The sequence below is a fragment of the Oncorhynchus mykiss genome, chromosome 26 (genome assembly GCF_057628025.1).
Source record: "Oncorhynchus mykiss isolate SJ-2025 chromosome 26, ASM5762802v1, whole genome shotgun sequence".
NCBI lineage: Eukaryota > Metazoa > Chordata > Actinopteri > Salmoniformes > Salmonidae > Oncorhynchus > Oncorhynchus mykiss.
Window position 1 is genome coordinate 30,719,428 of NC_143047.1, and position 16,763 is coordinate 30,736,190.

Genomic DNA, 16,763 nt, shown 5'->3' on the forward strand with positions numbered 1-16,763 from the left:
TAGACAACAATACAGATGAAACACATTTAAAACATCTGATAGACAACAATACAGATACAAACACATTTAAAACATCTGATAAAAACACATTTAAACATCTGAGATAACAATACAGATACAAACACATTTAAAACATCTAATAGACAACAATACAGATGAAACACATTTAAAACATCTAATAGACAACAATACAGATACAAACACATTTAAAACATCTGATAGACAACAATACAGATAAAAACACATTTAAAACATCTAATAGACAACAATACAGATAAAAACACATTTAAAACATCTGATAGACAACAATACAGATACAAACACATTTAAAACATCTGATAGACAACAATACAGATAAAAACACATTTAAAACATCTGATAGACAACAATACAGATATAAAACACATTTCAAACATCTGATAGACAACAATACAGATACAAACACATTTAAAACATCTGATAGACAACAATACAGATAAAAACACATTTAAATCATCTGATAAAAACACATTTAAACATCTGAGATAACAATACAGATACAAACACATTTAAAACATCGAATAGACAACAATACAGATGAAACACATTTAAAACATCTGATAGACAACAATACAGATACAAACACATTTAAAACATCTGATAAAAACACATTTAAACATCTGAGATAACAATACAGATACAAACACATTTAAAACATCTAATAGACAACAATACAGATGAAACACATTTAAAACATTTGATAGACAACAATACAGATACAAACACATTTAAAACATCTAATAGACAACAATGCACATAAAAACACATTTAAAACATCTAATAGACAACAAACACATTTAAAACATCTAATAGACAACAATACAGATAAAAACACATTTAAAACATCTGATAGACAACAATACAGATAAAAACACATTTAAACATCTGAGACAACAATACAGATACCAACACATTTAAAACCTCTGATAGACAACAATACAGATACAAACACATTTAAAACATCTGATAGACAACAATACAGATACAAACACATTTAAAACATCTGATAGACAACAATACAGATAAAAACACATTTAAAACATCTAATAGACAACGATACAGATACAAACACATTTAAAACATCTGATAGACAACAATACAGATGAAAACACATTTAAAACATCTGATAGACAACAATACAGATAAAAACACATTTCAAACATCTGATAGACAACAATACAGATACAAACACATTTAAAACATCTGATAGACAACAATACAGATAAAAGCACATTTAAAACATCTGATAAAAACACATTTAAACATATGAGATAACAATACAGATACAAACACATTTAAAACATCTAATAGACAACAATACAGATGAAACACATTTAAAACATCTGATAGACAACAATACAGATACAAACACATTTAAACCATCTGATAGACAACAATACAGATAAAAACACATTTAAAACATCTAATAGACAACAATACAGATACAAACACATTTAAACCATCTGATAGACAAATATACAGATAAAAACACATTTAAAACATCTAATAGACAACAATACAGATACAAACACATTTAAAACATCTGATAGACAACAATACAGATAAAAACACATTTAAAACATCTAATAGACAACAATACAGATAAAAACACATTTAAAACATCTGATAGACAACAATACAGATACAAACACATTTAAAACATCTGATAGACAACAATACAGATAAAAACACATTTAAATCATCTGATAAAAACACATTTAAACATCTGAGATAACAATACAGATACAAACACATTTAAAACAACTGATAGACAACAATACAGATAAAAACACATTTCAAACATCTGATAGACAACAATACAGATACAAACACATTTAAAACATCTGATAGACAACAATACAGATAAAAACACATTTAAAACATCTGATAAAAACACATTTAAACATATGAGATAACAATACAGATACAAACACATTTAAAACATCTAATAGACAACAATACAGATGAAACACATTTAAAACATCTGATAGACAACAATACAGATACAAACACATTTAAACCATCTGATAGACAACAATACAGATAAAAACACATTTAAAACATCTAATAGACAACAATACAGATACAAACACATTTAAACCATCTGATAGACAACAATACAGATAAAAACACATTTAAAACATCTAATAGACAACAATACAGATACAAACACATTTAAAACATCTGATAGACAACAATACAGATAAAAACATATTTAAAACATCTAATAGACAACAATACAGATAAAAACACATTTAAAACATCTGATAGACAACAATACAGATACAAACACATTTAAAACATCTGATAGACAACAATACAGATAAAAACACATTTAAATCATCTGATAAAAACATATTTAAACATCTGAGATAACAATACAGATACAAACACATTTAAAACATCGAATAGACAACAATACAGATGAAACACATTTAAAACATCTGATAGACAACAATACAGATACAAACACATTTAAAACATCTGATAGACAACAATACAGATAAAAACACATTTAAAACATCTAATAGACAACAATACAGATAAAAACACATTTAAAACATCTGATAGACAACAATACAGATACAAACACATTTAAAACATCTGATAGACAACAATACAGATAAAAACACATTTAAAACATCTGATAGACAACAATACAGATAAAAACACATTTAAAACATCTGATAAAAACACATTTAAACATCTGAGATAACAATACAGATACAAACACATTTAAAACATCGAATAGACAACAATACAGATGAAACACATTTAAAACATCTGATAGACAACAATACAGATACAAACCCATTTAAAACATCTGATAAAAACACATTTAAACATCTGAGATAACAATACAGATACAAACACATTTAAAACATCTAATAGACAACAATACAGATGAAACACATTTAAAACATTTGAAAGACAACAATACAGATACAAACACATTTAAAACATCTAATAGACAACAATGCACATAAAAACATATTTAAAACATCCGATAGACAACAAGACAGATAAAAACACATTTAAAACATCTAATAGACAACAAACACATTTAAAACATCTAATAGACAACAATACAGATAAAAACACATTTAAAACATCTGATAGACAACAATACAGATAAAAACACATTTAAACATCTGAGACAACAATACAGATACCAACACATTTAAAACCTCTGATAGACAACAATACAGATACAAACACATTTAAAACATCTGATAGACAACAATACAGATACAAACACATTTAAAACATCTAATAGACAACAATACAGATGAAACACATTTAAAACATCTGATAGACAACAATACAGATACAAACACATTTAAACCATCTGATAGACAACAATACAGATAAAAACACATTTAAAACATCTAATAGACAACAATACAGATACAAACACATTTAAACCATCTGATAGACAACAATACAGATAAAAACACATTTAAAACATCTAATAGACAACAATACAGATACAAACACATTTAAAACATCTGATAGACAACAATACAGATAAAAACACATTTAAAACATCTAATAGACAACAATACAGATAAAAACACATTTAAAACATCTGATAGACAACAATACAGATACAAACACATTTAAACATCTGATAGACAACAATACAGATAAAAACACATTTAAATAATCTGATAAAAACACATTTAAACATCTGATAGACAACAATACAGATAAAAACACATTTAAAACATCGAATAGACAACAATACAGATGAAACACATTTAAAACATCTGATAGACAACAATACAGATACAAACACATTTAAAACATCTGATAGACAACAATACAGATAAAAACACATTTAAAACATCTAATAGACAACAATACAGATAAAAACACATTTAAAACATCTGATAGACAACAATACAGATACAAACACATTTAAAACATCTGATAGACAACAATACAGATAAAAACACATTTAAAACATCTGATAGACAACAATACAGATAAAAACACATTTAAAACATCTGATAAAAACACATTTAAACATCTGAGATAACAATACAGATACAAACACATTTAAAACATCGAATAGACAACAATACAGATGAAACACATTTAAAACATCTGATAGACAACAATACAGATACAAACACATTTAAAACATCTGATAAAAACACATTTAAACATCTGAGATAACAATACAGATACAAACACATTTAAAACATCTAATAGACAACAATACAGATGAAACACATTTAAAACATCTGATAGACAACAATACAGATAAAAACACATTTAAAACATCGAATAGACAACAATACAGATGAAACACATTTAAAACATCTGATAGACAACAATACAGATACAAACACATTTAAAACATCTGATAGACAACAATACAGATAAAAACACATTTAAAACATCTAATAGACAACAATACAGATAAAAACACATTTAAAACATCTGATAGACAACAATACAGATACAAACACATTTAAAACATCTGATAGACAACAATACAGATAAAAACACATTTAAAACATCTGATAGACAACAATACAGATAAAAACACATTTAAAACATCTGATAAAAACACATTTAAACATCTGAGATAACAATACAGATACAAACACATTTAAAACATCGAATAGACAACAATACAGATGAAACACATTTAAAACATCTGATAGACAACAATACAGATACAAACACATTTAAAACATCTGATAAAAACACATTTAAACATCTGAGATAACAATACAGATACAAACACATTTAAAACATCTAATAGACAACAATACAGATGAAACACATTTAAAACATTTGAAAGACAACAATACAGATACAAACACATTTAAAACATCTAATAGACAACAATGCACATAAAAACACATTTAAAACATCCGATAGACAACAAGACAGATAAAAACACATTTAAAACATCTAATAGACAACAAACACATTTAAAACATCTAATAGACAACAATACAGATAAAAACACATTTAAAACATCTGATAGACAACAATACAGATAAAAACACATTTAAACATCTGAGACAACAATACAGATACCAACACATTTAAAACCTCTGATAGACAACAATACAGATACAAACACATTTAAAACATCTGATAGACAACAATACAGATACAAACACATTTAAAACATCTGATAGACAACAATACAGATAAAAACACATTTAAAACATCTAATAGACAACAATACAGATACAAACACATTTAAAACATCTGATAGACAACAATACAGATGAAAACACATTTAAAACATCTGATAGACAACAATACAGATGAAAACACATTTAAAACAACTGATAGACAACAATACAGATAAAAACACATTTCAAACATCTGATAGACAACAATACAGATACAAACACATTTAAAACATTTGATAGACAACAATACAGATAAAAACACATTTAAAACATCTGATAAAAACACATTTAAACATATGAGATAACAATACAGATACAAACACATTTAAAACATCTAATAGACAACAATACAGATGAAACACATTTAAAACATCTGATAGACAACAATACAGATACAAACACATTTAAACCATCTGATAGACAACAATACAGATAAAAACACATTTAAAACATCTAATAGACAACAATACAGATAAAAACACATTTAAAACATCTAATAGACAACAATACAGATACAAACACATTTAAAACATCTGATAGACAACAATACAGATAAAAACACATTTAAAACATCTAATAGACAACAATACAGATAAAAACACATTTAAAACATCTGATAGACAACAATACAGATACAAACACATTTAAAACATCTGATAGACAACAATACAGATAAAAACACATTTAAATCATCTAATAGACAACAATACAGATACAAACACATTTAAAACATCTGATAGACAACAATACAGATGAAACACATTTAAAACATTTGATAGACAACAATACAGATACAAACACATTTAAAACATCTAATAGACAACAATACAGATGAAAACACATTTAAAACAACTGATAGACAACAATACAGATGAAACACATTTAAAACATTTGATAGACAACAATACAGATACAACACATTTAAAACATCTAATAGACAACAATGCACATAAAAACACATTTAAAACATCCGATAGACAACAATACAGATATAAAACACATTTCAAACATCTGATAGACAACAATACAGATACAAACACATTTAAAACATCTGATAGACAACAATACAGATAAAAACACATTTAAATCATCTGATAAAAACACATTTAAACATCTGAGATAACAATACAGATACAAACACATTTAAAACATCGAATAGACAACAATACAGATGAAACACATTTAAAACATCTGATAGACAACAATACAGATACAAACACATTTAAAACATCTGATAAAAACACATTTAAACATCTGAGATAACAATACAGATACAAACACATTTAAAACATCGAATAGACAACAATACAGATGAAACACATTTAAAACATCTGATAGACAACAATACAGATACAAACACATTTAAAACATCTGATAAAAACACATTTAAACATCTGAGATAACAATACAGATACAAACACATTTAAAACATCTAATAGACAACAATACAGATGAAACACATTTAAAACATCTGATAGACAACAATACAGATAAAAACACATTTAAAACATCGAATAGACAACAATACAGATGAAACACATTTAAAACATCTGATAGACAACAATACAGATACAAACACATTTAAAACATCTGATAGACAACAATACAGAAAAAAACACATTTAAAACATCTAATAGACAACAATACAGATAAAAACACATTTAAAACATCTGATAGACAACAATACAGATACAAACACATTTAAAACATCTGATAGACAACAATACAGATAAAAACACATTTAAAACATCTGATAGACAACAATACAGATAAAAACACATTTAAAACATCTGATAAAAACACATTTAAACATCTGAGATAACAATACAGATACAAACACATTTAAAACATCGAATAGACAACAATACAGATGAAACACATTTAAAACATCTGATAGACAACAATACAGATACAAACACATTTAAAACATCTGATAAAAACACATTTAAACATCTGAGATAACAATACAGATACAAACACATTTAAAACATCTAATAGACAACAATACAGATGAAACACATTTAAAACATTTGAAAGACAACAATACAGATACAAACACATTTAAAACATCTAATAGACAACAATGCACATAAAAACACATTTAAAACATCCGATAGACAACAAGACAGATAAAAACACATTTAAAACATCTAATAGACAACAAACACATTTAAAACATCTAATAGACAACAATACAGATAAAAACACATTTAAAACATCTGATAGACAACAATACAGATAAAAACACATTTAAACATCTGAGACAACAATACAGATACCAACACATTTAAAACCTCTGATAGACAACAATACAGATACAAACACATTTAAAACATCTGATAGACAACAATACAGATACAAACACATTTAAAACATCTGATAGACAACAATACAGATAAAAACACATTTAAAACATCTAATAGACAACAATACAGATACAAACACATTTAAAACATCTGATAGACAACAATACAGATGAAAACACATTTAAAACATCTGATAGACAACAATACAGATGAAAACACATTTAAAACAACTGATAGACAACAATACAGATAAAAACACATTTCAAACATCTGATAGACAACAATACAGATACAAACACATTTAAAACATTTGATAGACAACAATACAGATAAAAACACATTTAAAACATCTGATAAAAACACATTTAAACATATGAGATAACAATACAGATACAAACACATTTAAAACATCTAATAGACAACAATACAGATGAAACACATTTAAAACATCTGATAGACAACAATACAGATACAAACACATTTAAACCATCTGATAGACAACAATACAGATAAAAACACATTTAAAACATCTAATAGACAACAATACAGATACAAACACATTTAAACCATCTGATAGACAACAATACAGATAAAAACACATTTAAAACATCTAATAGACAACAATACAGATACAAACACATTTAAAACATCTGATAGACAACAATACAGATAAAAACACATTTAAAACATCTAATAGACAACAATACAGATAAAAACACATTTAAAACATCTGATAGACAACAATACAGATACAAACACATTTAAAACATCTGATAGACAACAATACAGATAAAAACACATTTAAATCATCTAATAGACAACAATACAGATACAAACACATTTAAAACATCTGATAGACAACAATACAGATGAAACACATTTAAAACATTTGATAGACAACAATACAGATACAAACACATTTAAAACATCTAATAGACAACAATACAGATGAAAACACATTTAAAACAACTGATAGACAACAATACAGATGAAACACATTTAAAACATTTGATAGACAACAATACAGATACAACACATTTAAAACATCTAATAGACAACAATGCACATAAAAACACATTTAAAACATCCGATAGACAACAATACAGATATAAAACACATTTCAAACATCTGATAGACAACAATACAGATACAAACACATTTAAAACATCTGATAGACAACAATACAGATAAAAACACATTTAAATCATCTGATAAAAACACATTTAAACATCTGAGATAACAATACAGATACAAACACATTTAAAACATCGAATAGACAACAATACAGATGAAACACATTTAAAACATCTGATAGACAACAATACAGATACAAACACATTTAAAACATCTGATAAAAACACATTTAAACATCTGAGATAACAATACAGATACAAACACATTTAAAACATCTAATAGACAACAATACAGATGAAACACATTTAAAACATTTGAAAGACAACAATACAGATACAAACACATTTAAAACATCTAATAGACAACAATGCACATAAAAACACATTTAAAACATCCGATAGACAACAAGACAGATAAAAACACATTTAAAACATCTAATAGAAAACAAACACATTTAAAACATCTAATAGACAACAATACAGCTAAAAACACATTTAAAACATCTGATAGACAACAATACAGATAAAAACACATTTAAACATCTGAGACAACAATACAGATACCAACACATTTAAAACCTCTGATAGACAACAATACAGATACAAACACATTTAAAACATCTGATAGACAACAATACAGATACAAACACATTTAAAACATCTGATAGACAACAATACAGATAAAAACACATTTAAAACATCTAATAGACAACAATACAGATACAAACACATTTAAAACATCTGATAGACAACAATACAGATGAAAACACATTTAAAACATCTGATAGACAACAATACAGATGAAAACACATTTAAAACAACTGATAGACAACAATACAGATAAAAACACATTTCAAACATCTGATAGACAACAATACAGATACAAACACATTTAAAACATCTGATAGACAACAATACAGATAAAAACACATTTAAAACATCTGATAAAAACACATTTAAACATATGAGATAACAATACAGATACAAACACATTTAAAACATCTAATAGACAACAATACAGATGAAACACATTTAAAACATCTGATAGACAACAATACAGATACAAACACATTTAAACCATCTGATAGACAACAATACAGATAAAAACACATTTAAAACATCTAATAGACAACAATACAGATACAAACACATTTAAACCATCTGATAGACAACAATACAGATAAAAACACATTTAAAACATCTAATAGACAACAATACAGATACAAACACATTTAAAACATCTGATAGACAACAATACAGATAAAAACACATTTAAAACATCTAATAGACAACAATACAGATAAAAACACATTTAAAACATCTGATAGACAACAATACAGATACAAACACATTTAAAACATCTGATAGACAACAATACAGATAAAAACACATTTAAATCATCTGATAAAAACACATTTAAACATCTGAGATAACAATACAGATACAAACACATTTAAAACATTGAATAGAAAACAATACAGATGAAACACATTTAAAACATCTGATAGACAACAATACAGATACAAACACATTTAAAACATCTGATAGACAACAATACAGATAAAAACACATTTAAAACATCTAATAGACAACAATACAGATAAAAACACATTTAAAACATCTGATAGACAACAATACAGATACAAACACATTTAAAACATCTGATAGACAACAATACAGATAAAAACACATTTAAAACATCTGATAAAAACACATTTAAACATCTGAGATAACAATACAGATACAAACACATTTAAAACATCTAATAGACAACAATACAGATGAAACACATTTAAAACATTTGATAGACAACAATACAGATACAAACACATTTAAAACATCTAATAGACAACAATGCACATAAAAACACATTTAAAACATCCGATAGACAACAATACAGATAAAAACACATTTAAAACATCTAATAGACAACAAACACATTTAAAACATCTAATAGACAACAATACAGATAAAAACACATTTAAAACATCTGATAGACAACAATACAGATAAAAACACATTTAAACATCTGAGACAACAATACAGATACCAACACATTTAAAACCTCTGATAGACAACAATACAGATACAAACACATTTAAAACATCTGATAGACAACAATACAGATACAAACACATTTAAAACATCTGATAGACAACAATACAGATAAAAACACATTTAAAACATCTAATAGACAACAATACAGATACAAACACATTTAAAACATCTGATAGACAACAATACAGATGAAAACACATTTAAAACATCTAATAGACAACAATGCACATAAAAACACATTTAAAACATCCGATAGACAACAAGACAGATAAAAACACATTTAAAACATCTAATAGACAACAAACACATTTAAAACATCTAATAGACAACAATACAGATAAAAACACATTTAAAACATCTGATAGACAACAATACAGATAAAAACACATTTAAACATCTGAGACAACAATACAGATACCAACACATTTAAAACCTCTGATAGACAACAATACAGATACAAACACATTTAAAACATCTGATAGACAACAATACAGATACAAACACATTTAAAACATCTGATAGACAACAATACAGATAAAAACACATTTAAAACATCTAATAGACAACAATACAGATACAAACACATTTAAAACATCTGATAGACAACAATACAGATGAAAACACATTTAAAACATCTGATAGACAACAATACAGATGAAAACACATTTAAAACAACTGATAGACAACAATACAGATAAAAACACATTTCAAACATCTGATAGACAACAATACAGATACAAACACATTTAAAACATTTGATAGACAACAATACAGATAAAAACACATTTAAAACATCTGATAAAAACACATTTAAATATATGAGATAACAATACAGATACAAACACATTTAAAACATCTAATAGACAACAATACAGATGAAACACATTTAAAACATCTGATAGACAACAATACAGATACAAACACATTTAAACCATCTGATAGACAACAATACAGATAAAAACACATTTAAAACATCTAATAGACAACAATACAGATACAAACACATTTAAACCATCTGATAGACAACAATACAGATAAAAACACATTTAAAACATCTAATAGACAACAATACAGATACAAACACATTTAAAACATCTGATAGACAACAATACAGATAAAAACACATTTAAAACATCTAATAGACAACAATACAGATAAAAACACATTTAAAACATCTGATAGACAACAATACAGATACAAACACATTTAAAACATCTGATAGACAACAATACAGATAAAAACACATTTAAATCATCTAATAGACAACAATACAGATACAAACACATTTAAAACATCTGATAGACAACAATACAGATGAAACACATTTAAAACATTTGATAGACAACAATACAGATACAAACACATTTAAAACATCTAATAGACAACAATACAGATGAAAACACATTTAAAACAACTGATAGACAACAATACAGATGAAACACATTTAAAACATTTGATAGACAACAATACAGATACAACACATTTAAAACATCTAATAGACAACAATGCACATAAAAACACATTTAAAACATCCGATAGACAACAATACAGATATAAAACACATTTCAAACATCTGATAGACAACAATACAGATACAAACACATTTAAAACATCTGATAGACAACAATACAGATAAAAACACATTTAAATCATCTGATAAAAACACATTTAAACATCTGAGATAACAATACAGATACAAACACATTTAAAACATCGAATAGACAACAATACAGATGAAACACATTTAAAACATCTGATAGACAACAATACAGATACAAACACATTTAAAACATCTGATAAAAACACATTTAAACATCTGAGATAACAATACAGATACAAACACATTTAAAACATCTAATAGACAACAATACAGATGAAACACATTTAAAACATTTGAAAGACAACAATACAGATACAAACACATTTAAAACATCTAATAGACAACAATGCACATAAAAACACATTTAAAACATCCGATAGACAACAAGACAGATAAAAACACATTTAAAACATCTAATAGACAACAAACACATTTAAAACATCTAATAGACAACAATACAGCTAAAAACACATTTAAAACATCTGATAGACAACAATACAGATAAAAACACATTTAAACATCTGAGACAACAATACAGATACCAACACATTTAAAACCTCTGATAGACAACAATACAGATACAAACACATTTAAAACATCTGATAGACAACAATACAGATACAAACACATTTAAAACATCTGATAGACAACAATACAGATAAAAACACATTTAAAACATCTAATAGACAACAATACAGATGAAAACACATTTAAAACAACTGATAGACAACAATACAGATAAAAACACATTTCAAACATCTGATAGACAACAATACAGATACAAACACATTTAAAACATCTGATAGACAACAATACAGATAAAAACACATTTAAAACATCTGATAAAAACACATTTAAACATATGAGATAACAATACAGATGTGTGTGTGTGTGTGTGTGTGTGTGTGTGTGCGCGCGCATTTGAGTGTGTGAGAGTTAGGCTTTGTGGAGGAGATTACGGAGTAGTTTGGTTCATCCGGCTGACCTCCAGTCTTTGCTTGGAGTTATCGAGGGATGATGATGTTTTGGCAATGTGAGAATTCCAGAGTATGGCATCTCTGTATCTGATAGAGAATTGACTATGTGAGGTGTGGCAGTGGGTAGGGTGAAGGTTATCACAGTGTCTTGTGTTATACAGATGGATTTCAGAATGAACCTGGAAGAATCCATTGAAGGGTTTAGTTCAACTGTTTGGGAAGTATTTGTAGATGAAAGTGCATAATTGGCGTGCATTAATGTTGTAAATAGACAAGATATTGAGTTTCTTAAACAAAGGTGCAGATGGTTCCAGGTAATTAGAGGAGGTTGCTAGTTTATGTCTTGTGTATGATGAGTCATTTGTGTAGGTAGGAGGCATATGTACTGGCCCAGTATTACAGTAAATGAGATATGAGTAAATTAAGCTATAGTATAGAGTTAGGAAGCAAGCCTGACCACTAATCTTTCTGATGATACCAACAGATTTCATCACTTTGCTGCAGACAAGTTGAATTTGATCTTTCCAGGATAACTTTCATCAATTAGAGCTCAGAGGAATCTAGTGGATGTGACTTGCTCCATTTCATTCCCAACAATTAAGATTCTGGCTTTTATATATATATACACACTACCATTCAAAAGTTTGGGGTCACCCTCATTTCAGTAAGTCACAACAATGAAACCTCTCCTGTCATAGAGATGTCACCGAACCAGCATCTCTCACTGACAAATTGTACATGTTATTATACACATTATTATACATCCTGCTACGGGACAAAGCCATCTGACCTCTTGTGAAATGCTATGTCCTCATTGATATTAGACTTGGCACATAGGGAGAGTGGCGTGTGTGTTTGTGTGTGGTTTCTGTGCGTGTGTGTGTTAGTGTGTGGTTTCTGTGCGTGTGTGTGTTTGTGTGTGGTTTCTGTGCGTGTGTATGATTGTGTGTGGTTTCTGTGCGTGTGTGTGTTAGTGTGTGGTTTCTGTGCGTGTGTGTGTTTGTGTGTGGTTTCTGTGCGTGTGTGTTTGTGTGTGGTTTCTGTGCGTGCGTGCGTGTGTTTGTGTGTGGTTTCTGTGCGTGTGTGTGTTAGTGTGTGGTTTCTGTGTGTGTGTTTGTGTGTGGTTTCTGTGCGCGTGTATGATTGTATGGTTTCTGTGTGTTTGTGTGTGGTTTCTGTGCGTCTGTGTTTGTGTGGTTTCTGTGTGTTTGTGTGTGGTTTCTGTGTCTGTGTGTTTGTGTATGGTTTCTGTGCGTGTGTGTGTTTGTGTGTGGTTTCTGTGCTTGTGTTCATTTTATCCAACTAACTTTTAGCTCTCTGGTGTCTGGTCTCTGACTGATTGAGTTCCGTTGTCTAATCAATCAATCAATGAATCAATCAGTCATACAACATGACATGTCCTCTCTTCTCTGACTGCGTGTTGTTGTTGTTAATGAAGATGTTCTATCTATCCTGTTCAATAAACTACAAATATAGTAGAGGCATGGGACTGATATTGATCATGTTGTTGTCTCTCTTCCTCCCCAGTGTTCTGAGCAATGAGTACGGTCCAGAGTGCTACGAGCTGCACGTCTCAGTGAAGGACTACTGCTTCGCCAGAGAGGACCGTATCATCGGCATGGCGGTGCTCCAGCTCAGAGACCTGGCCGACCAGGGGAGCTGCTGTGCCTGCTACCCTCTGGTGAAGAGCATCTCCATGGACGACACCGGACTCACCATCATGAGGATACTCTCTCAAAGGACCAACGACGAAGTGGCCAAAGAGTTTTGTCGTCTCAAGACCGACGTACGCTCTTCAGAGGAGGTGGCCTCCTAGTATGGAGATGTGAGGGAGGAAGGGATGGGATGAATGGATGATTGCATGGGAGGGAATAGAGGAGGGGAAGAGTGGGAGGGAGGCACGGGGAAGGAAGGAAGGAAGGAAGGAAGGAAGGAAGGAAGGAAGGAAGGAAGGAAGGAAGGAAGGAAGGACGACAGTTGAGGAGTTGTGTTGTCTGTTTTTGTGCATGTGCGTAAAACATCTGTTGGAATGTTCATTTTAAACTACAGTATGTACCAGTGTTTACTTACCGTATGCTCAATATTAAGTACTATATTCTACAAGTTATGTTAACGAGACATGAAATACCTTTTTGTAAAACATTTAGATTTGTTCCGATAAAGTGCCAAACCAGAGGAAAAATAGTACAACAACAAAACAAACAACAAAAGATAGTAGTGATGAATTATGGTGATACTAAATGTTTGATGAAAAATTTGCTTGATTATTTGGTTCAGTGTAAAATCATTCTCTCAAAAAAACGGTGGCGTTTTAATCGTTAAAAATCGTTCATTTGCACCCTCGTTTTGTTACTCGTCCCCTCACACAGCACTTGTTGTGCATGTCCCCGTTTACAACCATGTCTCTTCCATCATCTCACAGTGACCACAGGGTCGGGGTCCATGTACCCTGGCCCTAAAACTCTTTGTATTTAAGCCGAAACCTGAAAAGAGACCATTTTTTTAACGGCGATGACTGCTATGTAAACCTTCATAGGTGTTTGTAATTTTATAACCATGACAACAACGAAAAGCCTCCAGTGCTGTCAGTCTACACAGAAAGGGTGGATCCTATTTTCTCGTTTTCTTTTTGCCTGTAATCTTTCCGTTCGGCCATCGGCTTCCAGCCTTTCTGTACGACCACTGTGAACACGAGCTTTGGAAGGCAAGCCTACATAACATTGCTGACGGTTTGATATTGTTGTTTTGTCATATTTATTAAAATAACTTTGTTCCTGAGAAACTGCCAAAGTTATATAAAAATGTTTGTACAAAAGCAATCCATTACATGTATGAAAAATATATATGTACACGTGAACTATTTAGTTTTACAATGCTAAATATCTGATTGTTGATGGGCGGTTCTAGAACTATTGTTTTGAGTTTGTGTGAAGATTTCAGAGTCGCAAAACGTTACTTTACACATGAGTTGAATTCAGCTTCTGCCATTTGGTTTATTTTTCTTCATAAAGGAACGAGTCTAACATTGGGGAAATATGCAACATTCCTATGTATTGCACTGATGGCGAATTGTATGTCATGTAAATATATTTAGTGAGAAATTGTACAAAACAACCGTCTCCTTTATTTCCAACACATTGTTCAAAGTGTTTTTTTGTTGTTTAGTAATCTGATACATTCATTCAGTGATATAATCCTATATGCTGTAGCCTCTATATACAGTATCTATTGCCAGAAGAAATGTCACGTCTCAAATGGAATGACAGAGTAATGTACCGTATGGCCCACAGAGATCCTATAAATCACTAGAGTTCTACTTCATTCTATTGTATGAACCTTCCCACATAAAGATGCAATCTGTAACTTCATTGTCCCCTGTGGCCCTGGGCTCAAATGAAAACCACCCAGTAATCAACTCTAACCTTTCCTATCCCTCTCCTGGGGGTCCACCAGACAGTGCTCATTTTCGCGCTAGCCCTGACGTTCCA

General features: G+C 29.3%; 1 protein-coding gene across 1 annotated transcript in view; it reads left to right on the forward strand.

Annotated features, from left to right (window-relative positions):
• The window catches only part of LOC110506127 (protein unc-13 homolog C), a 301,686-nt gene extending 285,300 nt beyond the window's left edge, over positions 1-16,386 (forward strand). Inside the window, exon 34 of the mRNA XM_090222664.1 lies at positions 14,803-16,386. Within this exon, the coding sequence (XP_090078790.1) occupies positions 14,803-15,091 (289 nt within the window). The 3' untranslated portion in view covers positions 15,092-16,386. The remainder of the gene's footprint in view (positions 1-14,802) is intronic.
• Positions 16,387-16,763: the final 377 nt, after the last annotated feature.